The following is a 27,316-nucleotide window of genomic DNA, read 5'->3' as shown; positions in this document are numbered from 1 at the left end:
CTATTCCTCTCCTTCTCTCTCTCTCTCTCTCTCTTTTTTTTTTTTTTTTTTTTTTTAATAAAATATAAGGTAGCTTTTTTATATACTTGCTAAACGAGCGTCAATAATTGGTTTTAATTTAAGCATTAATGAATAAAGTACGAGAGTCTTATGAATAGGGTGCTGTCTGCATAAATTCTTGCTATAATTGAATAATTTTTGAATTACTTTTAATTTTCGACCGATCTTTACCATAAAATTCAATTGTAATTATAAATTAATTGAAACACAAAGTACTGCTTCATTGCACTTTACACTCAATTTCATGATATCACAATTAGGCTTTTTTATTTTCTCTCATCATTTTCTTGATAAAAGTTCAGAAAAAATCTTATGAAGAATAATAAATGCACCGTCAGAAGGACTTTTTTAATTGAGGGACTGATTTATTTACTGTAAATGTTGATTTTTAAGAGTAAAGTACTAAGATATAATATGTTTTTTAGACTTATTTCTACTCATACTGAGTTAATGTAGATTTAGTTCAATTTAAATGCTTTTGCATTCGTATTTGGTAAGATTCACGCGATACTTTATATGATACAACCAAAAAGAGAAATGTATCTATGAGGTCGAGATAACATCATAATTATTATTTTATACCTTTAAGTTTTTTCAATTTTAGTGATTCTTTCATAAATTTAGACTATTTAAAATGTCCCCATTTTTTATAACTTTTTTTCGAAACTGCAATTCCAAATAACTTTTAACTGCATTTTATGAACGTCTCCATTAGTACTTGCATAAATTTTTTAGTGATTTGTATTTCAGCATCTTTTTATTAATTTTTTTGATCGTTCTAAGGTAAGTGAAAGTTCTTATTTCATAATGGTTTTAAGTATCACACCATCAGTTATTTCAATATAAATATCGAGTTGAATACCATTGTGCTTTTAACCAAAAATGCACGTAAATTACATGTCATTTTTCAAATTTTTATTCAAAATATATTTCAAGAGTAATTCATATAAAATGCATGCAATTCTTTCAAAATGTTTATGAATATTTATTATAGTTTTCTATCTTGACAAACGATTGTTTTTTTTTTAAACTGTATCTATATAAAGTAAAAAAATAAGTAGAAAACACACTTTGATCATAAAAACTTCTACTTAAAACTTTCAAAATTCTAGTAAAAAATGTTTTTCCACCCCCATAAGTGAAAATATTAACTATGTCTTAAAAATTTTTAATTTTACTAGCCTTAGCAAGGGTGATTTTTTTTTATTTTTATTAAAACACTTCTTTTTAATTTGATTATTTTTGTTAAAAAAAGGATAAAGACGAGGATCATAAGGTTTTAAATAAAAAATAATGGTTAAGAAAATAATGATGATAATAAAAATGAAGACGACACTGGTAAATACCACGAAGACAACATGGATACTTACAAAAAGATTAACCTATGAAATTATTTCCCAAAAGTGATAGGCTAGGAGATTATTAAATGTTTTCAAAAATATTAAGCCCCAAAGTTTTTGTTTTTTACTCGAAAAATAGGTGATGACAAGCCTACACAATTCTGAATACTGTTAAAATAATCAAAAATGAATATCTATGACTTAAAAAATATTAATAAAATGCTGAAATTACTTAACTCTCGATTCAACGGAAGCAAAAAAAAGGCCGAAAGCAAGCTTTTACGCTCTGATGCAACACCAGCTCGGAATCGTATAGGGTACACTATACTCCAACCATCAGCATTTTGGCAAAGTATACTAGATAGGAAAGGGTCATGGTAACCCACACGTCATACACGTATATCTCGGCTGTAAAGCATTCAGCCCGTACGGAGTTGTTGATTTTACGCTCAAGGGGATAGCCAGGGTGCTAATTTAAAGGTTTATCGGAAATTTCTCGTCCGAAACTCTCCCGCAGCTATGTTGGGGTACATATAGTTCCGTGTACTTGCAACGGAGGCACACGTTCGGATAAGGTACAAGAGGGATAAGGAAGAGCTTATACGTCAACTATCGTTTAATGCGTTGATGACCCATTTTCAATCGCATGTTTACTAATGTGAGTAAGTCTGGGAAAGTTTTCCGGTTACAAAGTATCTCTAAAATGTGGAAAATTTTGAATTTATGGTTAGCCATGTTGGTTCGATTTTTTGTCATAAGTTTGAGTGCTTGAAAAACGTTTACCTTACCAGAATAATACATGCTTTTTTTTAAAGATTTCATCCAATTGCATGAAAATTGCCGTATTAAAAGTAACATTATGCACAAGGATTTGAATCACTCGTTTGTTTTTTTAAAGGCTAAAATATAATAATTAAAAAAAACCTTTTTATGATAATACAATACATTCTTTTATATATAAATAATAGAAGAAATTTTGCCACTGGTTCCGAAGGGTAACATATTTTGAAATAAAAATAAAAAATATAGTGAGGTGTAGCTGGAGATTATTTTTGCTACATGGGATAAGTAATGTATGTATATTTTTTTTATATTTTACAGTTTTTTTCCGTGAGTTGAATAAAATAAAATTATAAGGCCAATTAACTTGATCCCATCCATACAGGAATTCTACAGATGTTTTACTTACCATTGCTTTTGTGCAATCTCTCTCACATTATCAATAAAGACGTTGACACGTACCTCAGTATGAAAAAGTGTAATATTCAAGTGGGTATGGAAGTAATTAAAAATTACTTTCTGAAGTGCAACTTTAGAACTGAATTTTTCATTTTTGGAACACTTATACATGCAATATATGGTACAGGAATTAGAAGCCTCAAAAAATTGAATTTCGTAGTTGTAATTATATTTTTTAGGGAATTTCCAACTTTATGTATCTTCTTTTCATTTAGCAAAACACTGAACCATAAAATAATAAGAATTTAATTCATGAAAAAATTACAAAAATTTTGACCAAGCATATTTTTTATCTACTTCAGCAATCTCTTGGCACGTTATATTTGTATCCTCCCATATATGTCGATTTGCAGCTTGTACACAATAATATTTTGATTCAGCGTTATCAAAAAGTTTTTTTGTGTATATTTCCGATGGAAAATAAAAAAATTTAACAACTATAAAAGTGCGTTATAAATTATTGTTACCTACGTTTACAAACACATATATTATAGGAGATTTGTGGAAAAGTTTGAATAGTAGAGTTAGGATTTAAATAAATCAAATAAGATATAATTTAAATTGTCACAACTTTCTCTGTATTTATACGATTAAATGTACACTTTGTCATTTTTTTTCATCACAAGTTTGATAACATTTTTTTGGGAATCCAGTAGATTTACATAGCATCATTTTTTATCGCATTTTAAAAAAAAAGGCTTTTTGTGCCCAATGAGCAAAAACGTTAGCAAAAAATAAACGCTGTACACGAGGGACAAAAGTTATCATCCTTTGTATACAATAGACTGGAACGTGTAACATCGTAACATCGATTAAGGAGGCTTGGGCGTTTGGTGTCGTATCTATTGAAGGGCCCCTGTGGGGTACTTGTCATACAAATGATTCTTTGTAATATTTTTTTTATAATCATTTTGATTATACACATGTGTGAACAAAATAGCAATAATACGCGAAAAAGTCATTCGGAAAATCGATATTAAAAAATTTATTAGTTTTCCCAAGGTACCTTGTGTAAAGATGACGGCCCTGCCACGATAAAGCAGACAACACTGTACTCTCTTGCTCTCATCTGCTATTATATACCTATACTTGTGTTAGACTTAAATTTTCATGCTTGTATGTTTATAAATGTACAGCGCATGCGCACTTACAGTACCTGAACAAAACAATTCTCATGTTCGATGTTTTCCTCGCTATTTTCTCAAAATTTAACGTGTTGATCCTATTTTTTTTTTTAAATAATAGATTCTTTATACTTTCAAGTACATGTACCAATTTAATGTGTGGGCCCACAGCTTTTTATTGCGGTACGGTAGTCTATTGAATTTCGGGTTCCGTAAGGTTGCGTGTTAAAATGACGAACTTTCACAAGCGATTTTCTCGAAAATAAATGTGTTGACCTACCTATTTTGTTTTCCTAAAAAAATCTAGCAAACTTTATCTATATAATCTCTGAATTTCAGACCTAGCCAGCATTTAATTCAAAATCGCCCAAGCCTCCTTAATCGCGTAGCAGCTGCTTGTCATCATCATTAATATTGTTATTTTTATGATCATTTATATTATTAGCACAATTAATACTTACACATTATTTATATTACTATCGTTACTTATACTTAATTTTTTTTCAACTTTCCGAGTTCACCGGACAAACAGTTAATAATATACATTTATAAAATCAGTAACCCGTCAATGTAACAACTTTAATGCATACACAACATTTGTTTCCTTAGGTATATTTATGTTTTTTTTTTTTTTTTTTTTTTTTGTTACGTATACATATATGTTTATCATCCGGTATAATTAATACGTTTGTGCTTTGGTTATATGCGTTTAAATATACGTTTAGAACAACGATTTTTTTTTCTCGCTTTTAATATTACATCTATCGTTTTGCAATTGGATCACCTGAGTTTGATTTTATGTCGTTCGATTTGAGGTTACAATCCTGCTTTGCTCAAGTGATCGAGATTCGGGATGATTGCCTGGAACAGTCGTATCTGCAACAATTGAAATAAAACAAAATTTTTCAAGCACAAATGACGCATACATTTTGGTAAAAAAATCAAATAAAAAAGTGTCAAAGCATTTTGAAAGAGTATTTCTACGTTTCGTTTAATATTTTATAGAAAAACTTTTGATGAGAATCGTATTGTAAGTAGTAACGAAAAAAAAAATATTCTAATGAAAATAAGACAGATTAAATTTTTCAGAAAAAATTTTACTCTTAAGTGATTGATAAATTTTATAATCATTGTGCCCATTTCCGTCAAATGCAGTAATGTAAAAAAAAAACATAAAATATTTGTTAATCTTTGAGAGTTATTCTACTAAAAAAAATGCAATTTCGTCAGCAAAGTTTAGCAATCTGATCGTATATTACTGCTAGCTTTTTCATAATTCTCATTCAAGTAATAAGAGTTTTCTCACTTATCAAAAATATTTATGTATATTTGAATGACGTAAGATCTTTGCCACATTCCCTATTTTCTTTCTCGTAAGTTGTCAAAGACCCCCAAAGAAAAAAAAGTTACATTCTAAATTACAGACTCAGCGATTTTTTTCTGGTTGGATTAAATTTTGTTTCTGGTTACATGCATACAAAAATAATTGATTGCAATTGATGAAGTTATGTGACGAAGATTACCCAAGCTGTTTTTTCGTTCTAGTTGTACGTATTGATATAATTTCTAGAACACAATAGTAATCTATGTACACAAACCTATAAATAAACTATGTACATCTTTGTTTAGAAAGTTAGTCAGCCATTTGCTAATTTTCTGAAACATCTGACGTTTGAGAATAATAAAATTAATTATATAGGTCTTCATGAGGGCCGTCCAAAACAAAAAATTGTGTACGACCTAAACGTCGATAAGCAAAGTCGCTTTTATTTAGAACCAATTCAGTTTGTTCAAGTATTAATTATTTAAAACGTACTAAAGAAAAAAAAAATTACAATAAAACATCTTTTAACACCAGAAGAATTATCTGCAAATCGAAGTGTGTCATTTCAACCCACATAATAGTGTAATTTTCTTCAACTCATTGTATTCACTTTTATGTGGGCAATTTTACACTTTTTAAGTGTACATTTGTGATTTACACACTTAAGAAGAGTTGTTTTAACACATTTTAATAAATGCGTGAAAACAACGCTTTTGAAGTGTGTAAATAATGAGTATACATTACAGAAGTGTAAAATTACCAACATAAAAGCGGGTAAAAAGTGTTAGAGGAACAAACCCACTTGAGTGGATTAAAATTACACATTTTGATTTGCAGTGTATAATGCACAAGATATCAGAAAAATAGGAACATACCTTGCCACGACGAGGACTCGCTCGCGCTGTCGTCGCCGTCGTTGCCACGATCATCGGTATCATCAGGCTCGGCTCGCTGTGCCCCGTCACTGCAGCTCAAGATAACCACCGGTGGTCCACCGTCCCCGTACCCCGGTCCGTCGAACCGCACGAGTTCAATGCGCTCAACAGCGCCCTCGTCGTCCGAGGTCGTGGCAACAGTGAGCTCGCGTCGCTCGTTTTTGTCATCGTCGTCGTCGTCGCACGTAACGACGCCTCCAAACGAGACCCGACGCTCCCGGGGCTGTTCCACCGTCAGGTGTTCCAGCGTCTTGTCGCTGCAGTCGGTAACTTCCTGCTGGCTGGCCGCCGGCTGTTGGGCCGCAACCATCTGCAGGAGATTCAGGGCGAGGCACTGCGCGCCGAGCCCGACGTGCTATGGTCATCTGCTGCCCCCAGCTGGGTCTGATGCCCCGGATCCGTAGTTGACGGCGTCCGAGCCCGAGCCGCAGTGCTCCGGGTCGGAGTCCTCGATCGAAAGGCCCGGCGCCGGGCCGCGTCCCGCTCGACCGGGGCTCCGTTCGCTCCTGTAAAACGAAATCTACAAAGTCCTCCACTTCAATCCTCGGCTCGATTGGACCACCGGCTCTCTCATCTCCGTGCTCTCGCACATTCATCAACCATCGATGCTGGACGACAACTTCAGCCTTTTAGCGGGTTACACACAGATATATATGTACATATGGCGATGCTTGTGTGCTAGGAAACATCCATAGAGGTGTAGCGTGTAAAAGAAGTGGTAACCAGAGAGTTGGAATTTTCTCGACAACCAACAAATGGCTGCCGCCGGTTTGACGTGGTTTAGAGGGAGAAAATACAACAGGGGTGGCGTTTAAACGAGATTGTTTTATTTCCTTTGATGGAAAGGTGCTTTATCGATTATACCATCACAATCACTGCACTGCAAATTTAAGTGTGTTACTTCGACCCGCTTAAGCGTGTAATTTTCTATAACGCTTTTACTCCCTTTCAAATGGGTAATTTTACACTTTTTCAAAGTGTGTATTCATCATTTACACACTTTCAAAGGGTTGTTAAATACACACTATACAAGTGTTAAACTACCCACATACAAGTATGAGTAAACATTTTTGCAGAAAATTACACACTTATGTGGGTTGGAATTAGACACTTCGATTTGTAATTTGGATATATATTTTAAGCAACTGCAAGGAACCGGGCCGAGTTGATGTGCATCAACAATTTAGATTTTCTTATATGAGGGATAGTATCGGTTTCGTGACTTCTTCATCAGCCTGATAAGCCATTTCGAGGATGAAAAACAACCAATGATAATCCCCTCGGAATTGCAGTTCAGTAAGTATCTCGTCATCTGTTCAACTTTTTTTGATCAAACAAAGCAATACAAATATTTGTAAATTCTAATTATTGTCAAAATATACGAGAAGATATACAAAGCGGTGTTCGCAAATTGGGGTACGTGTTGAGAAACTTTAAAAAAAAATGTCTTCATCGCAAGTGACTCTGTACGTTTTGGGTGGTAAGAGGAGCTCGGAAAGTAATGTGTTCTATACGCTGTCACGAAAAATATACGTACGCATCTCACTTTGCACAGTAACTCAATTATCGTACGCTCACCAGAAAGACCCAACGCACTGATTAATTAATCAAGTTTGTCTAAACATTAGGAACGTGTTGTTTTACAACATTAATTAAATTGCTCAATTAAGTGATAAGTCATCAGGTTTAAGGTAAATTTTGGATGCACAAGCTTACCAATGTCTTACTCTTAAATTGTCAGCCAATTGCGAATGAACGAATTAAGTATCGAACTCAGTGTTTCCTTTGAGAACTATAATTAGACAGATGTGTAAATTATATTTGGTCAATACCCCAAAATAGTAAATACCAAAATTAAGTTTCTTAAAAATTTGCTGTATTGCATTCTTGGATATTGCTAAGAAAAAAAAAAAAAAAAATTTGACAGATTATTTCAACCTGTATTAATTTTTGAAAATTTCAATTTTTCAAATCTTAGTTAACTTTGAAAACATTTCGGGGAGTCTAATAAGGAATTTTAGTAAGTATTTAATGTGTGAAAATTTATGAGCGACAAAAAAAAATACACGTGGAAACAAACGTTTTCGTATCAATAATGGTTTTTTATTTTTTAAACATGTAATATTATTTTAAAATTGTGATAATCTAATTCAAAATACTTCAAAAACTATTAGTTACTTTGAAAAACTATCTAAAAATTAATTAATCATTATTCAATTAGCGAATATAAACAAGTTTCGTTTTATGCATTTAAAATTATCTAATAAAAAGATTTTAATTTTTAGCTTGACTGATTCTTTTTTATCGGGCCTTTTTTTTCACAAAATCACCAAAGTAAGAGGCTAAACATCTTTTATTGTAAATCTATCGTTTAAAATGTATGAGACATTTACTTGTCCTCAAGACAAACTGTCCCAAAAAGTTACATGCACAATCAGATAGGTATATGCATTTATCCTGATTGTTTCTGAAAAAATTATGACAGTCTAAACGCGAGACTAACTAATATCACACGATTATTGCACCGGAGTTTTTACTTGGAAAGTGTTGATGAGAAGAATTCGAAATTCAAATTTTGTTTACTTGCCTCCTTTATGTAAAAAATAAATGATCCCATCTTTCAATGAATAGTAGTGATAATAATAATATAAAAATAATTAAAAAAAAAAATAATAATAACAAAAATAATAATAAAAATAATGGTAATAACAACAATAATCCTGAAATTTATTGTGCCCAGTTGACTATGCTCGATTTGTTGATGTGAAAAAATTTATCTTTGCTTGATCAAAAAAGTTTTAAGAAAAGGCGAGATAAGGATTAAAATATTATTTTAGGAGGCTGTTATTACCCTTGGTATTCAAGAGATGGAAAAATAAGCGTTTGATGTGTTTCTTAATCCTTTAAATTCAAGGCAATAAGTAAAGGTGGTCAATTCAGTAGTACTTCTTATTTTGATGTAAATGTCACAATTATTTCCCTTTTACACAACAAGTATGAGAAGATACCTTAAATACGAAATAACGGAAATGGGTTACTATTGTGTTGCTTTTTTTTTACCACGAATGTTGTGTGAAGACATCGATCTACCGCGAAAGGCGTTTTTTGTAAGAAAGCATTACGAGTACGACACATTTTTCCTGTCACGTTAGAGTAACCGCGTCGTAATGATATAAAAGATGTCTGTTTGAGTTTGCACGTAGCCGCAAAAGCTTTTAAGAATCAATTTGAAGGACACGCGTGACGAAAGCAGATACGTAGTTACATCGCCGCTGCAATGATAAAAAAGTAAAAGTCGAGGAAGCTTGTAATGTTTTCAGTATTTTTCAAAATAGCAAAAGATTGAAAGTTTATTTGCACATTGATAAATCACATCGATTTGTTTTACGCAACAAATTATGATATTTCGCGTGATGGAATTTTAAAACAATGCATCATAAATTGCGTGTCCAGAAAAATCATACATCAGGTACATTAACGAATTGCGTGGATTTTATGTAAAATTTGAGAAATAAATACACACCATAGGACCATATTGTAAACGATGAACACTACATGCGTTAAACACCACGTGAAATCGTAAAAACCATTAAAATTTGGAATATGCCACCATTAAAAAAAAGAGACAACAATGAAATCGAAATTCATTTTGATGTTACATCGAATGTTTATATCAATTACAAAGTGTATATTTACATACTGATAAAGTACAACTAGAAAGCATCAAATGACACAGAAAATAAAAACGTTTATTCACACCAAGTGGAATGAAACACATCGAATAAGGCACGATGAAGCCAATAATACCAATACGATGTAATTTTACCATTAAAAACAATACATTCCTTCTTCAATTCATAAATACCCATAAAAACGACATCAACAGCAACGAGAACAACGACATCGATAAAAACAACGAGAAGAAGAAAAACGCAGGCCAACGCAGATAATCTATGTAATATCGGCGCCCGAGACAAGGAACATCTATTTTTTTTTTTTTTCTTCAAGTATTTTTTGTTATTTTGCGGAAAAAAGTACCGTTTTCAACTTTCTCGATAAAATTATAGGTTTTTTTTTAAAAAAATCTCTAGCACTATAGCACAACTACGCGAACGAACGAGTAAATCGTGACTGCGAGATAAGTTTTCATATTTTTACTCATATTACGAGACATTAAATTCACTCGAGAGACATGCGTGTTATTCTTGAGATCAGCTTGACTCAAAAAATGAGGTAATTTCCTCGAAAAGGAATATACAGCAAAAAAAAAAACAAAAGCAAGGTGTTCCTCATCCGAAGGGTCAAACGATACACATGAGCATAATATTACGATGACGCAAGCATTACCTCATGGCTAGTTGGCTGCCGTCGCTGCCCCTGCGCAGCGTATTCGCGCGCTGCTTGCAGAGACAGTTGCAGATGATCTTCTTGAACGCGAAGCGAAAGTCCTTGCTGAAGAGGGCATAGATGCAAGGGTTGATGGCCGAGTTGCAGTAGCCCAGCCAAAAAAGTACGCTGAACACCGTCGGGTGGATGCAGTCCGGGCAGAAGGCTCGCACCAGGTACATCGTGAAAAATGGCATCCAGCAGAGGATGAAGCCGCCCACTATTATCGCTAGCGTCTTTGCGGCCTTTGTCTCCATCCGGATGCGTTTTACCTGGTTTTTTTTTCCAGTTCATTAAATTCATCGTACTTTATTTTTTATCTTATATATTTGGAGGGTGCACAGCGTTATTTGGTATGGAAGAATAAAGGAGTTGTTCAATGATGGCTGAATTTTGGCTTCTTGTTAAAAATACTCATTTCCAACTTTCTTTGCATACTATTCAATTTTTTACAATCATGCAGAATATTTGCTTTTTTTTTTACCATATCGAAATTAAGCTGTGGTACATCAGTCAGATGTACAAAAACATACCATACTAGATTCCTTACAATATGTTTAAACCTCACTATAATAGCAGATAGTATTTTTAATTGTTTTATTGCTTAAAGCTGTACTGCTCTATGATAATAGTACGTATTATGTGATTTATTAAATGGATTCTCTTGCACTTGAATATTTGATGCAACATATCATCAGTATGGAATATTCAATGATTGAGTTATCAAAGCCACAATTTCATCGTGCACAAAGGCTCATATAGAGACATAACTAAAAAATATCAAAGGCCATAAACTTAAAAAAAATGACACAAAGTTGAAGAAATGGTGACTAAGATCAAGTGAACGAACTCAGAGACAACGAGTCTCATAGTCGGAGGTAGGCAAGGTTTCAAATTATTTTTAATTCAAACAAAAAAGACAATACATCTCTAAGTCACTCTACCATTTCTTTAATCCTTAATTTGATCAACAACTGCACTTTAACAGGATTTTGTGCGTATAAAGTAATTGAAATCAAACAGTAGTAGTCGAAGTTTCATATAGTAATATATACATGCACACAAATAAACAGCTTATTCAAAATATCAAGAAAGCATTGGATGTAAAAGTTTGTCATTAATCTTTTTTCAACAAACGTTAAACATTGTATCTATATTAGTTCCACATTATTTTATTTTATATTATTTATTTTAAAGTAATTTCAACCGATTTTGAGACACGAGAAAAGAAATTACATTAACATTACTCATCTCTGTAGTTATTAATCAATTTTTCATCAAAGTTTCAATCAAGTTTGTCACGGACCATTTTAAAACTGCACTTTCAATGAATCCAATGAACACAACAAGATAGACGTTCTCCGTAATTGTAGCCAACGAGTTGAAATAAAAAGTCGTGGCGACATTGAGTTTCGTAATCAACAGAATCATTGGATCGTCGTTCAAATCTCCATTAATTACGGTAGTCAAAATTTAATTATCAAAGAACTTATTTTATTTTCAATACGACGATAGGTACATGCACTATGATGCAATGAGGTATTAAAGAATTAAATCATTATTTTTTTTTTTTTGTTTTATACAAAGTTAAGTTGATGTATTTGACTTATTTAAACTTATACTTTGAAATGAACATCCGACCAAATGGTACCTTTTATAAAATAACTTGCGCCAGAATTTTTTCCTTTATTTGTAAAAATCTTGCAAGCTTAAAAATGTTGAAAATTTTTGGTTTTCCTTTCCGAACATAATTTGAATTGTCTTATGTTGCAAAAAACTTCTTTTTCCTACCTTGAGCGTTTTTGAGAGGCTGGTGTGCTCCCGGTAGGAAAAATGGTATTCGCCACATAAGCTCCACCCCTCTGGGGCAACCTTACGGACCATCGGCCACAAAATAGCCCCAGAGGAGATGGCGCTTATCCAACGAAAACTACCATTTCTTCATCTGCGACTGACTCGAATAAATTATTATAGATCTAGTTCGGTATTGCACGATAGACAATTATATAATGAAACTTTGATTGAAGCCTAACTTTGATGTAACGATAAGAAGTCATTTAACGACTTGTTATATATATATATGTACAGAACAAGATTTTCTTCTAAAGTAATTGAATTGATGTATATCCATTTCTTTATTTTTGATTATACTATGGACCACTGCAAATATTAGATTATATTTGATGTTTATGAATGATAATAATTCAAACAAATCGTTGCTTTCGACAATTAGAAAGAAAACAACCCTCCATGTAAGCTCTTGGGAATATTGATATACATATCCGAAACAATTATCCAGTGGACCCGATCGTTTTGCACATACACTTATTTTCACGCTCCATATATACAAGGACACGTTCCATAAAGTCACTATCCGCTCTCGATCCTCAAGCAATCCCATAAATAATCTCCCACGGCCCACGTGCCGTAAAAAAAGTCAGTCTCATCAGCAATAAACGACACACTCACACACAAATAACCCCCAGCCCTTCACCCCCCAAAGAAAGGCGGCTCGTGAGGTCAACGAAAGGAAGAAGAAGAAAAAATGGCACCTCTTACCTGAGCCTTGATGTTTCGCTTGCCCATCTTCATGACACGGGGCTTCTCGTCACCACTGCCGGGCGTCGTCGTCCCCGAGGTCAGCTCCCGGAGCGAGAGCGCGTCCCCGGCCACTTGGCTCTCGCAGCTGCCCCGCCGACTCGGCCGCCTCGAGCTCCCAGCTCTGCTGACTCCACCGACCTGAAGCACCCACAGCTCGAATCAAAAATTACTTCTCGAGCCGCACATGCTCCCACTCGGTGTATTAGGATCCCAAAATGTCACGTGATTTTCGGGGGAAATTAACACAGGCCTTATATATACACATATGTTTTTTTTTACGCCAACAACAATTGTAACGCTGTGAAAGCTGGCAAATAATACGTTTTCGAGGGAATTTCAACTAATTTGTCTCCCCAAGTCAATCGTTACGTGAAGCTTCAACCTAAAAAAACCTAAATATCTACAACCTTACTTTGAAATCCACATTTAACTTGGGGTTGGGCGACCTTCTCGCAGAAAATGGCCTACCACATAGATCCTTCGCTCTTGAAGTGGTCTATGTGACATCATCACCGTAACAACAAACTATACAAAGTGTATCCAATAATGTATAAATATGTAACGAATATAATGTAAAATGTGCCTTACTTGTACCAAGGCTATATATGTACTCGATTACAATAAAGCCTGAAGAATAAATACACTACGATAGTAGGTATTTATTAAAAAAAAAAAAAAAAAAACTTACATTTATATAGCAAGCATCAGAGGAGATTTGTACAGTTTAAATGTGCATTTCTCACTTTCGAGGTAAAATTTTAAGCTCCATGTAATGATTGAGTTGAAAAAAAAAAAGTTTCAATTCTCTCGAAAACGTGTTATTTGACAGTTTTCATGGCGTTATAATCGTTATAGGCGTAAAAAAAATAGATCTGTCCCTTGTAAAAGGCCTGTGTTAATTTCCCCCGAAAATCACGTGACGTTTTGGGATCGCAATAAGATGCACCATGGTCTCGTTATTCCTCAAAGCTCGTCGACGAGATGTCGCCGTTCCACCCTCCTTCTCTCGATCAATTGAATTATGGAGGAGACGCGCGATGGCCAAAGGGGGGAGGAATAAGGAAGAGGAAGTACCCGCGCGGCGCTTTCGGCCGGGGTGGCATTAGCGTCGATTCAGCGAAAAAATATATCGGCGATCCATTTTTCGCCCCCTCCCCCTCGCATTAGTGCGGAAGGCCGCGAGATAAAGCCGATTCAATAAATATACGTGTCCAGTGGTGGTCGGTTCCACGTTTTTCGGCGGTTATCCTCGGGGCGATTGTGATACGGTTCGCCCCAGCCCGTGGATACGACGCTTCGACTGTTTGCCCCTTACCCCCCATTTTTTTCGAGATGTAATTTTACTTTGTTTTGTCAATATGGCTTTTGCAATATTGTTTATCCCACAAACTTCTAAGCTCTTCATTTTTGACAAAAGTCACGCTCGTGTGTGGCGGACATATCGATATTAGAATTAAAAAAAATAATGTATGGTCCAAACTACGGTGAACTAAGTCAATAGTTTGATTTAAATGTACTCTCATATTTGTTTATTGTTAATCCAAAGTCTTGAGTCATTGTTAAGTAATTCTTTGTATGGGTATATTTTTATGCACGTAGAGGAAAAAAAATCAATGCCATAAGATATGTCGATGATTTGTTTTGTGACAGCGTAATTGAAAATTTTCGTCCGGATTTTTTATCAGATAATATTCAATTAGTTTTGTATCAGCAAATGGAATATGGAGAAAAAAAATATGGATTTTTGTTTTTTCTTAGTGGTTACAAACGTTAATGTTGGGCAGTGAGGCTGTGCCTACTGGGAAAAAAACATCCCAAATATTCAACTGTACTTATCAAGGACATTTACCGGCAAATCAATTATTTTAGCAATTCATTTAAATTTTTATTACAAGTATTTTTTGTGTCCTTTGTTCTAAATACGCGTTTTCAGTGTCCAAGTAACATTTCATTTGAAGCTATTTACCTATCTTAACATTTTAACGCAAAAAGTCCACGAAAATTTGTCATTAGTAAATGTATTTAAATGTTTATATGAACCTATCAAACAAATAATTGAAAAAATACTAAAATAAACACTTAAAATTTAGTTTCATCTGCTTAGACATTTACTTAAATGTTATTTGTATTATCATACTTCTGTACCATCGGTATTAAAGAATCATCATTTTTATGTCTTGAACAATAATTGAAATAAATGTTTTATATCACCATTTTATGTATACTAATATAATAACTGCACATACTTCAACTTATCAAAATTAAGTTTTACAAAACTTTTGCGGGAAAATTAATTTTCTAAGCGGAATTTAATCGCGAAAGGTTTGTACTTATAAGTCCAATCTCAGGAGGTAATGGAAGAGTCTTAACAATCGAACTTTCGATCCGAGAAGGTCAGAGCAATTTAAAGTTACTGCAGAAATTCCACTGAAAGGAATTAATCTCGAAAATGAAAGATAAGGCTCAGGTTCCAATTTTAGATGCACGAAATTAGAAAATTTTTTTTAAGCTTAGAAGATTTAGATGCAAAATTTGGAAAGTAAACTGATTCTTTTTTTTAATGTTTATTTAATGGGTGCTCTAGTATTTCCATCAAAAACCAGAGACGGATATACGTAAATCCGAAGATGTTTTGCTTTCTCTGAACTTTTTTGTTCATTTCATTGTTGGAAATTTGTTCCTATGCGTTACATAAAAATGTAATCGAAAATTAATTAAAATTAGTGGATAATTGCACAGTTTATTTTTGCGACTACGAAATACCCAAACAGTCCGTAATTGCACATCACAGTGTGTGTTATTTCAACCTACTTAAGTGTGTCATTTTCTCTAACACTTTATGGGGACATTTTTACACTTCTTAAGCGTGCATTTATTTTATTCACATTTATTGTTCACACCTTGAAGAAGCGTGATTTTAATACCCTTTATGTGTGTAAATGGTAATTTCAGACTCATAAGGTGTAAAATTACGCACATAAAAGTGCGTAAAAACTGTGCAAATCAGAGTATGTAATTTCAACCCGCTCAAGAGTGTTCGTTTCTAAAACACTTTCTATTTACACTTGAATGGGTAATTTAACACTTGTATATAATTTTACTATGGTGTATTGATAATTTATACACTAAAAAGTGTTGTTCCAACCCATTTTGTGAGTGTAAATGATAAATATACATTTAAAAACCGGTAAAATTACCCACATAAAACAGAGTAAAAAAGTGTTACAGAAAATCACACACTCAAGTGGGTCGAAGTAACACACTTATACTTGCAGTGTTGACGTATTAAAGCAATCCCCATGTGGTTGAAAATTCTCACCTTCAAGTAGGCAGTTCTGGAGGACGCGGATAGCTGGCTCTGGGTCTGTCCGTTCGCGTAGTGCACCGACACCTGGGAGCACTTGGAGGGCGTCCTCTCGAGCGTGTTGTTGCACTTTGTGCTGAGCGTCTCGGTGCTGGGATACGAGACCGAGATTTTGATGCGATCGCGCCGCGACGGGCTCCGCGTCGTCGTCGTCGTCATCGTCGTCGTGCTGCTCGTGCAGTCGCTACTGCGGGGACTGCCGTTGCTACCACCACCACCCCCACCACCGTTGTGCTCGCTCGATCGGCCCCGGTGTATCCTCAGGGTGAGGCGTTGGTCGTCGAATCTAGGGACAATGGGGCGGTGATAGTTGTAAGTGTATACGTGACTTGGCAGTTTTGGTTTTGGAAATTCTTTTTTTTTTTTTTTTTTTTTTTTTTTTTGTCACCCCTTTGGTTTGAAAAATAAGAAAAAAAATTATCTTACGTATATTAAAGAACACTTCAACAAGTCATTTTAGGTTTGGCAAAAGTTTTTTCGAACTATAGTTTCGATGAGTTTGTTTTAAGAATATTCTAATAATCCATTTCCATGGTTCTACTCGCAAGCTTTTCCAGTTTATGACCCACAGCATAAAAGTCACTTGTTCGAAAGATGCTGTGAAGGCATTTTCTTTTAGCTTTTCAATGAAACGAAAGCGTTTTCGTGCAAGATAATTATTGAAATTTGAAAGCTGGAGAAGTTACTTGTCGCGAGTTTCTTTCTTTTCGTTGAATAATAAACGGTTTGCAGTGTTGGTCGATCAATACTCGATTTTTTTTGTACTTCGAGATCAAAATAATATTCCCATTATATTTTTCTAGCATATTGTTCGTGTTTTATGTGATTATTGCTGAAAATCTAATATTCTTTTGCTTATCGGCACACCAAAACATTTAGATTATTACGTCATAACACAGCGCATACCTTGTCGAGTAACTATGCACAAAGATTTTCCCTACTTGTTTTATTGAAAGTATCTTTGAATCAATAATCATCCCACCCAAACGAAATACCAAATACCAATGGAAATAAAGTTATTAAATTAATTCTTATTAGTAGTGGTATAAGCGTGAACAATTTTTTTTTGTTTTGTTTAAATCATGATAGGTTTATCAAAAGGAAGAAATAGAAACGTGTATCTCTGGCAAAAAATCTCTAATTCTAGCTTCAAGGCAAAGAAAATTACTCATGCGGAAGGAGCAAGGGAGAAAGAAGAGCAAAAATCATTCAAGCCGGAAGCTTAAACGCTAAATGTTTTATCGTTTTATGAATCTAATGAAGACTAATGGTTGGCGAGAAAAAAAAAAAACAGTATTTTTTTTCTCCACGCGGCGCATCTATTCGGTTATCCTTCTTAAAGAGCTGCCGAGCGATATGCTCATATCCACGGGGATAATGTTGTACATGGCAAAGCTCACGTAGTTAATCACGTGTTTTGTTTTTGCTTGCGTATCAGTCACATTATTTTTACTGTCATATGGATATAAAAAAAATTGGTACTAATGACACACACTGAAGGAAGAAATAAAAATTAATGTTGTAGCACTATAAACTGTGCTACTCAGACGTCTTTTTACTATTTGCACACGATTTTTTACTTCTCGGCAATGTAATTATTACCGTTAGCGCAGTAATTTTTACTGCTTACTCAGTACAAATTACTAGTGGTAGCACAGTAGTTTTATTAAATTTTTCTCTCGATAATTATTTCTAATTTTTGTTTGTTGTCACTTTTTTTCACATTGATCTAAAACTATTTACAAGCTTCAACAACGATTTCGGTACATTAAAGCTTGACAAAAGATTATTGCAGATTTCACTATTTTCTTGGAAGAAAATTTAAGAAAAAAATAATTTACAGCCCTTAAACTTGCATTATTACCAACTAATAAATTAACAGTAGATCAAACATAAATGTTGATGTACATAAATAGTTTGTCACTTGGTGAAAAATATGGCATCTCGACTTTGTGATGTAAAAAGAGTTAACTAAAACGATATGAAAAAAGGACTAATTCGAGTTTTCAAGCAGAGAGGAAAAACTTGGCTTGTCAATAAAATTCATACTGCTGTGTCAGTTGAAAAAAAAAATCGTAGAAAAACAAATTGTTTGAAAATGTAACTTGTTATTTACGAATACTGGTGAAAAAAAAAAAAAAAGTTAGAAACGTGCCAAAAGATGTGTGATTTCTTTATTGATGCTACAGCTTATTTCCGAAAATGTTAAACGTCTATTACCGTCTTTAATTAAACAATCTGTAGTTTCCTTACAATTTAGAGCTCAGTTGTCTCCTTTATCTCTGAAAACCCGAACTGTCTTTTTTCCCTTTAATCGAGCTGACCTCATTTATATCACAGAGCCGAGTTGACTTAGTTCATGTCATGGAACTAAATTGTCCTTTTCTTCTCCCCAAGCTACGAATCGTCCGAAAAATCATCTGTTACTTATCTCGACACCTGAGTAAAAGAAGCTGCAAGTCCAGATTTTGAGCCGAAAAACGCTTGCTTAAATCTTTCGGTTAAAAGTAATGAGTTCTCGCACTATTTTCTTTCTTTTTTTTAAGTGTCATTACTGCCATGCAATGAACAAAATTTTTTAAGCAGTTTCATATTTGATTGTAAAATACATCCATCATAATTAAAATGACTAAAGTATTTTAAATATAAATTACTCTTTCATAACTTTTATGATTTCTTGAAAAAAAAAGTAAAAGAGTTTGATATCTTTTTAGAAATGTATTTGAAACACTAAACATTTTATAAGGATAATATAAGAAAAAATAAATTTGTTTGACTTTAGACCAAGCAAGATCAACTTTTCGTTGAAATCATGACTTAGTAATTTTTTTTTTTACTCTTTACTTTGAGCTTTGATAGCAAAGCCGTTAGGTATACGAGTATCAACGAAATATTGATTTTGGCGCGTGCATGGGTGGTGTATAATGTAATATTTACATATGTTTATTATCAAACTTATTCTGTTTACATGATTGAGGTAGCGTATAAAGGGAGATCAGTTTTTATCATCTAAGAACAGCGGAAAAGTCAGCTCGGGAGATCATTTAAAGTAAATTAAATATTTGAATTGCCTTGGCTACAAAGTTCTTAATTTTCATACTTTATTTCCATACCATATTTTATTTTTTGTTTGGCTGGTTGTACGTATAAGTAAAAATAACCAAAAATTAACAAAAATTGATTTTTTGGCTGCATAATTTACTAGATCTTAATAAATGAGGTGACATTAGAATAAACCTGCTTTTATCAGTATAACATAACACGTTCAATTTCTTACTTGATTTCAGTCGAAAATATTTAACGAATACATAAAGGCTAAATTACAGCTCGTATCAGTGGACTTGTATTATTTTGCAGCTTATGTCTCAGGTCTTACACTGAAAAAAAAAAAACAGTGAAAATTACTGTGCTAGAGTACAGTTATTTTAACTGCTTGTACAATAGAAATTACTCCACAGGATGGTAAAAATTAGGTTGGCAAAAGTAAAAAGTCCTCAGACGGCGAAATGACAGTAGATTACCATTCTAGCACAGTAATTTTTATTATTTTTTCTCTCAGTGTACATACCATTACAAATTACACACTATTATTAGTTAAAACGTATAAAACAAAATAAGTCAATAAATAATAAAATAGCTAAAGGTAATATCCTAATTAATGTTATGTCTCTAATTTATTACGGATAGGAGCTTATTTTTCAGCTTTGATGTTGGGGATGAAAAGTGATTATAAGAGCGTACTTAGAGTTAATTTCTCTCTACACAACGCATATAATTCGATTCATTGAATGTTTCGCTTCAATTTCCATTCAACTATTCATATGATCATCATTATCATCATTACCATGATTAACTCGCAGTCATCAATATCAAAGCTGCATGTCCGCCCCTGATGGATTATTCAAGATGATATTATCTTCTCAATTTAAAATTCCGGCTGTCTTATTTTTCCTTTCCGTTCATCCAATTTTTATGGCAGCTTGAACATTCATTTTTCACAACACCTTTTACCCAAATTTAAAACTTGCACCTTGGTTTCCCCAAGCGTTTGTGCAATTGAAAAATATGTCAAAGACCGTATAGGCGATGTCAAGCTAATTTACACTCAAATTTCGACGGGTCACCCGTAGATTTTGTACCTTACGGTACTTTTTGTTTCAACGAGTCTGGTTGAAAAGAAAAATCGATGAACCCATCCAATCGCAAAAACACCGATACCTCGGGTACATTATCTTTCTCTGAGTAATGTCAACGTCAAACTTGGCTAACTACGCGTGTCCGGATTGACAATTGCGTTAAAAGAAAGCGCAAATTTCCTGCTAATTAAATGCGAAGGAGTATTCGGTAAACAAGCGAATCGGCGTACAATCCCACGATGCTGTTCCACGAAAAACCAAAAAAGTTTCCGAAAGGAAAGTTCCCCGCGGGTAGGCGTAACGAACACGCGCGCGCGCTAACGGCATCACTGATGAGTCGCTGCGAATCGTCACCCACGAAAACTTTTCCCCTGAAAAGTTTGCTCGTTCTCATGTATGTGGTCGTGACGAGCGGACAAATGATTTTCCAATCAACCCGAATGCTCGCGCGCCCTTGATGGCGGACAACATCTCGAAAATGCCATTTCTGAAACTTTGTTGCGTTTTACGAAAAAATCATACACTGTAAAATGACGTTTAAAGTGTGTAGTTGAAATTATTGTTTTTTATAAAACACATTGTGGTGGCATAGGTAATAATTTTAAGGACAAGGTGTACCAAGTGGTTAACCAGTTCCATTAAATTGGACAATTTTGAATGAGAAAAATCAATGTAGGAAAGCTGTGGAGTTGAAAAAACTTGGCTGTCACAGATTTCACACGCTCACAAGTGTGTAAAATCTGTGACAGAAATGTTTTACTCTCTACCACCTTCTCATGTCAATTGTTGACAAAAAAAATTGTTTAGATTAATCGAATAGGTAATATAGTTTACGTTTGCTTTAAAAGTTCATCAAGACTACAATAATGCACTTTATAAACAACGGATATTTCGATCACACGCTTCAAACGTGTACTTTAACACACTTGAATTTCACAATGCAGTATAATCGTAAAAACGTGTTAAAAACGCCTTTCACGACTAAAAATTCCATCCGTTTTTCTGAACGTCTTCATTCGGACGCAAAGGTAAGCCAATTATGTTTTTTGGTCATCCGGATGGTAACATCAAAAGCGTGAAATCAAGTAAGTTTAAAGTAACTTTTCGATTATTTTTATCAACTTTAATCGCACATAATCATTAGCCCATCCCGTGCGGTTTACCCGTAAAGTAATTTTTGTACACCGAAAAGAACATTTTCCAACCATCTCGAGGCGTTGATAAATGCCATAAAGACACCACGCTTTGTTCAGTCCAACCTACAGCCGACGTCCCCTGGCACGCGCGTGAAATCCCGATCGCGCCAGGCCGCGGAGTCAAAAGCTCTTCGAATCGAAAACGTGACCGGAGAGAGGCGTGCTCACTCGCGCATGATTGATACTGTGCACACAAAGGTGGGAACTTACCTCGAGCCGATCCCCTTGGAGCCCTTGGTCGTGCGGAAGCCTCGATTGATGGCCTTGGTGGTGGAGACAGCGGCGTGGTAGATCCTCCAGTAGAAGAACAGCATCACCAGGGTCGGGATGTAGAACGAGCCCAGCGCGCTGCACGCCGGCCGTACCGAGAAGAAAAAAGACAACTATGCAGTTATAACGTGCACGCAGAAATGTTGTATGGCGCGGAATAAAATGGTGGGGTAAAAGTGTATATAGGTGGTAGATGCGAAGGGGAATAGGGCCAGCTTGGGCTTTCACGCGCAACAGGTGAAAGAGAGCTTTTAAAGCTCCACTACGCGTGGGCGTGTGCGTGTGGGCGAAACTTGGCTGGGGAGCGGGTGCACGCCAATTAGCCAGCCCTCCCACGCTGGGTAAGTTTTTTGCGAGTCTTTTGGGATGTGTGCGCTCGCTCTATATATCTCTCTCTGCGTGTATTGTATGCGCGTTTTTTTTTTCAGTATTGTACAAGCGATCCTGGGTCGGTTCAACGAATAATCGAATGGCCAGCTTTTCTCTTGTCTTACTATATACAAGGTTCTGTGTTTTAGGAGCATCTTTTTTGTTTTCTACCTTTTTTTAAAAATATTTTGCGTGAGAAACAATAAAAAAATCCAATTCAAGTGACCAAAACTTGTATATTGAGAGCGTTTGATTGTCGAATTGTGTAATGTGGGAAAATGTAAATAAAATTATTCTAATACAAGTTAACACCAGTAATATGTTTTGATGCAAATTATGTTTCATTTCTATCAGTCAAACTCTTGTTTTATCGAAAATTTAAAATAATTATTAGCATGTATCGATAGTATTGAGTAGCTTTAACAAAGTAGCCATAACTTGCCAAAACTGGTAAGGCAAATTTGATATGATTAAAAGCACCTCCGTGAGCTTCTTTGTCTGTATATATATACTCTTTTTTTTTAATGTTTTATGTAAGTCGTTTTTTTACGCTACGGATTTTAAGATACAAAATACGTAGTACCCCATTAGATTCAATTGCCTGAAATTTAAAACATCAATGTTTTTTTCCACGAGCACCCCCAAAGTTTAATCGATACGTTGTAAGTATAATCAATCGATGTAGTACATTACTACCTTAAATGGGAAGTTATTTATATAATCATCACTTTTTTGGAAATACTTAAAAATAATTTTTCATGTAATAATAACTACAAATGGACTGGCAACTGATGTCACGAGTGTTCACCGTAATTATTCGGTAGAAAGTACTGGACTTTATATTTTTCTTCGTACTCATTTTGCGCTTCATTTATCATTGACTTTTTTAGCTAGACTATTTCTTGTGATTTATAGTCTTTAAAAAAATAGTGCTTCATACAAACATTACATTACGTTTTATAAATTAAAGTACGGAGACCACTTTGGGCTCATTTTTATAGAAATATTACATTTACGGCTAAAGCTAAGTTTTAGAGGAAAATACGAATGATTTTGAACATCACGTTAACGTTGTCTATGTTTTATGGTGCGCGAAAGATAATTAATACCTTCTAGTAGTTTCTCATTATTCTTATTTTCCATATCTCACCCTTAATATACATACTTGGGTCCCTTACGGTGCTTTCGAAGGAATTTCAGTATTGCTTTTTTTTGAAAATGGCTCTTGTGGCTTATGTGAATTTCATAAAAAAAAAAAAAAAAAGAAAAGAAACACCATCGATTTCTTTTTCGTTTACTTTTCGTTCAATTTTTCGCAACGCTTGTTACTTTTAATTTCCAATAACGGACCTCCCGTGAATCTAAAGGTTAATGCCTTTTCACTTAGCGAGCTGCCTTTCATCTTTTAATTAACTCAGAGTAATAACATCACTTTCGACATCAAAAGAGCTTCCATTATTCATTGTACTGGGCTTCTGCAGCGATTTGAGTCAAAATACAAGTTTCACGCTCAGTTTAATTGATTAATTTACAACTGAGTGTGGGGCGATATTTCATCATTTTGCGATACCTTATTGTTTAGGAGTAATTATTCCCGTAAAATTTGAAATTGAAAGGTATTATTTAGAACCAGTTTTGATGCAAGTGATTCTTTGTGCCACCTCCGAAAAGTGTTTCAACGCATATTCTTGTCGCGCCAAAACTAGCGGGTAGATGTGTCAGATAATGACTTTATTTCCAGTTATCAAATAAATCCAAATTTTTTGAACATTCTCATACTTATTTTTCATACCACTGACGTTGCAAATATACAGTTTGACTGATTCCATTTAGCTACTAGATACTATGACTTTCTCTAAGAATCGCTTTGGTATTCCTCGAGTACAGTTACACACCCAAGACCCCCCTTTCCCCCCACAAGAACTTTTCAATTATTTAACTCTGACGAGGGGCTGACTGACAGGATAACGTTTCTCAATAAAATTATACGCCAACTCGTAACGCACCGCATTCGCCAACTGCTGCTGCAGTAGTTCTAATTAAAACAAAATTCCTTACCACGGGGGGGGGGGGGCGTGGGGGGCTTCGGTTTCGCCGTGACAGTAACTCAGCTTAACTCGCACAGCCGTCGAGTATGGGTAGATGGGAGGTGATAAAAGCCCGCGTGGCGCGCGATAATCCCGCCGAGATCTTAAAGTAACGTGTTGCCAAGGGCAACCTGTACGGCCGTGCTATGTTCCGAGAAGAGAGTGTCGGGTCTTTCATGTGTGTAGGTGTGCGAGGTGTCGGCAAGCCATTTCCTCGTACATAAACGATGAGTTTTGAGCCTCGAGTGCTGCTTCTTGCAAACAAAAAGTGATGGAAGATATCGGCTGTGGAGAAACGTATTGTTTGACTAGTGTATTTTTCTTATGAAAATTATGCATTCGGTAAAGAAAAACAATTGCGACTCTGCTTGAGAGTGCTTGTACATAAATTTGTTATACGTTGTTCTAGATTCTGCTGAGGAAAAACAATTTTTTTCGGAGGATATAAACAGATTTAAACAGTAATAGAACAGAAAATGAGTCTTTTACTCTGTTATCAACATAACGTGACTACACGCTGGAGTTTTCTCGTGAAAGGAATTGCTTCCTTTACTAAACGTTTTTACAGGGAGTCCCCGTAATGGGAACAATAAGTCTGGCAGCATTTCCGTGGAACTCTTTGCAGGTTATATAAACGAAAAATATAAGGATGAAAAACATAACAATACTTTTGCAGGTTTCACATTAAATGGAAATTTTACATCACTTTTATCACTCTTTTCCCACAATCCTCGTGACTGTGGTTTCACTGGTAACTATATGTGACACTGAATGTTTTATCAGATGACAAAAAGTTCTACAAGATTTTACTTAATTCATTTCTATAATGATGGACTATTACCTAAACTAAGACGTATAAGTGTATCCCAAATGAAAACGTTTATAATATGGAATGAATTTGTCCGTGGCATTGAAGTATAACTTTTTTTTTAGTTCGCGCAATGTTCGCGAGATGAGAACATTTTTCGGGATGTAAAATTTTGCAGGATACTTTCGTCCGCGCGTGGTCGAACGCTGGCATGCAAATTGCAGTTCGTACGACCATAAAAAACTATTAGGTAAGTAGTACGAGTCACACCATCTATAGCTTGAAGGCCCAATTTTGTTTCTGATCATCCGTGAGACAATGTTTCTTTTTTTCTTCCTTCTGTGTCATTTGTACCGATAGAAATATGAAATAATATTCATCGTGATTATCCCCACAAAAATTAGCGTGTTGTACGATGATCGCAGGATACAGTGACATCTCGGAACTTAATTTTTACACCCAACCTAATGTTTACCGTTTGAACATTAAAAATTTCGGTCAGCATGATACATTTGTCTTGGTACAGAAAAGCACGAGCTTGCATAAATTTGTTTCGAAAAAAATAGTGAAGTTCCACTTCATGAAACAGTAAACACCACAGCTGCATCGTCAGTTCGAGAAAGTTCCTGGATATTGCCTCTCCTCGATCTTTCGAAAATATGATGAATTTCCACGGTGACGAGAGGAAGATGTGCGAGGTTGGCGCGACTCAAGCGTCATGCAGGTAACCGCAGTAGAACAGGCATGGGACTGCTCAGACTGACTTTCCTTGCTATGCACGGGGCGTACGTGCAAAAAGACCGCACGACGCGACCACGCGAGTAAGGAGTCCGGGGATCTTAATTAACGCTAATTAATGCTTGCTCGGGACTTTGGGTATACACACGTATGCGACTATCCTACGTGTACAGCATGTGTACGACTCGAGTCGTGAAGGCTCTCTGCACCCCCACCCTCTTGCTACCTACGCTCGTGTTAGACATTAACTTTCGTGCTTTTGTCCCATGTATCTTGCTTGTTGTTGTGCTTCATTACTACTCTCACCTGGTGTATTTTATAATTGGGGGATGTTCGTGGTTTGTCGAATTGATTTTAGTCTTACCACTCAGTTTCTTAAAAGAAATTTTTCTAATTTTTACCGTTCTAACCATAATTTTTACTATTTAAGCTGTAATTTTTACCACTTGAAATAATTACTTTTTCCTTTTTTTGTCACCTTCCATCCATTATATTGTGCCAAATGGTATTTTTTTCTCTCAGTGTGAGTACTAATCTTATTTATTTTAAATTGATTTCCATTTCAATTGCATTGGACGTATGATTAGGGATTTTTTATAATGTCGAAAATTTTTCCTCATTTTTAAACTACCAAACTTTGTTACGTACTACTAGAACTGAAGTCAAAATTTTTTTTAATCTGTCACCAAGGTATAAAAAGTCTTGCTCATACAACGAGGTTATTAATAGTTATTTTAATGTTGAGACTAGTGTTGATTTGAAAAATCGAATTTCACAGTATAGAAAATTTATTCAACCTGCTAAGCTTTTTACACCGCGTGGGAGTTTTAATTTTGTTCCAGCAAAGAATAGACTCCCTAATTCACACGTGTGGTGGGAGTCAAGCGTGTGCCAGTGTGTTTTAGGGTGAAACTCGTGAAGGACGGGGTGGCTCTCACTGGCACCTCGAAATTTTAGTATATGTTAGCAGGATAGTTCGTTAGCAGTGGTTAAAAGGGTTATTATGCACGGACTCGTTAACATGATCAAAATTTCAGGTGATTTTTAAGGAATTTCTCAACTCTGGAAGTGTATTAGGGACGAGTGGAATTAGCAACGAGAGAGGAAGTGGTGATTAAATTTTCGTCAAGCGTGTACAGTGCTATTGAGTTGGAATTTTTGATAGTAGAAATCGCTAAGTGCATGGAGGTGGGTTAGGTGTACATATACAATTTTCATGTACATGTACGTTATACGGCGAAAGAGGAAACCAGTCAAAGGCTGTGTGTGTTACTTTAAAGTGTAGCAGGATTCATTAAACACGGGAGGTAAATATATATTTTGTATCAATATATAAAAT

The 27,316-nt window shown here is 34.9% G+C and overlaps 2 protein-coding genes across 2 annotated transcripts in view; both read right to left on the bottom strand.

Annotated features, from left to right (window-relative positions):
- Nucleotides 1–4,377: 4,377 nt before the first annotated feature.
- On the bottom strand, nt 4,378–6,332 carry LOC149374900 (uncharacterized). The gene is made up of 2 exons (XM_089591193.1): nt 5,963–6,332; nt 4,378–4,639 (listed from the first exon to the last, which is right to left on the bottom strand). The coding sequence occupies exons 1-2, from the start codon at nt 6,330–6,332 to the stop codon at nt 4,560–4,562; spliced, it is 450 nt and encodes a 149-aa protein (XP_089447319.1). The 3' UTR covers nt 4,378–4,559.
- Nucleotides 6,333–6,343: 11 nt separating this feature from the next.
- Nucleotides 6,344–27,316, bottom strand: part of Oamb (Octopamine receptor in mushroom bodies) — a 52,666-nt gene continuing 31,693 nt past the window's right edge. The window contains exons 5-9 of the mRNA XM_089591186.1: nt 21,916–22,053; nt 16,329–16,659; nt 12,968–13,147; nt 10,370–10,680; nt 6,344–6,542 (exon numbers count right to left, since the gene is read on the bottom strand). Coding sequence (XP_089447312.1) covers nt 6,344–6,542; nt 10,370–10,680; nt 12,968–13,147; nt 16,329–16,659; nt 21,916–22,053 — 1,159 coding nt within the window. The remainder of the gene's footprint in view (nt 6,543–10,369; nt 10,681–12,967; nt 13,148–16,328; nt 16,660–21,915; nt 22,054–27,316) is intronic.

This window comes from Copidosoma floridanum, unplaced genomic scaffold, assembly GCF_036245765.1.
Source record: "Copidosoma floridanum isolate Cflo_tuat_1 unplaced genomic scaffold, Cflo_Japanese_pri ptg000013l, whole genome shotgun sequence".
Lineage (NCBI taxonomy): Eukaryota > Metazoa > Arthropoda > Insecta > Hymenoptera > Encyrtidae > Copidosoma > Copidosoma floridanum.
This window is presented reverse-complemented; position numbering and strand designations above follow the sequence as displayed.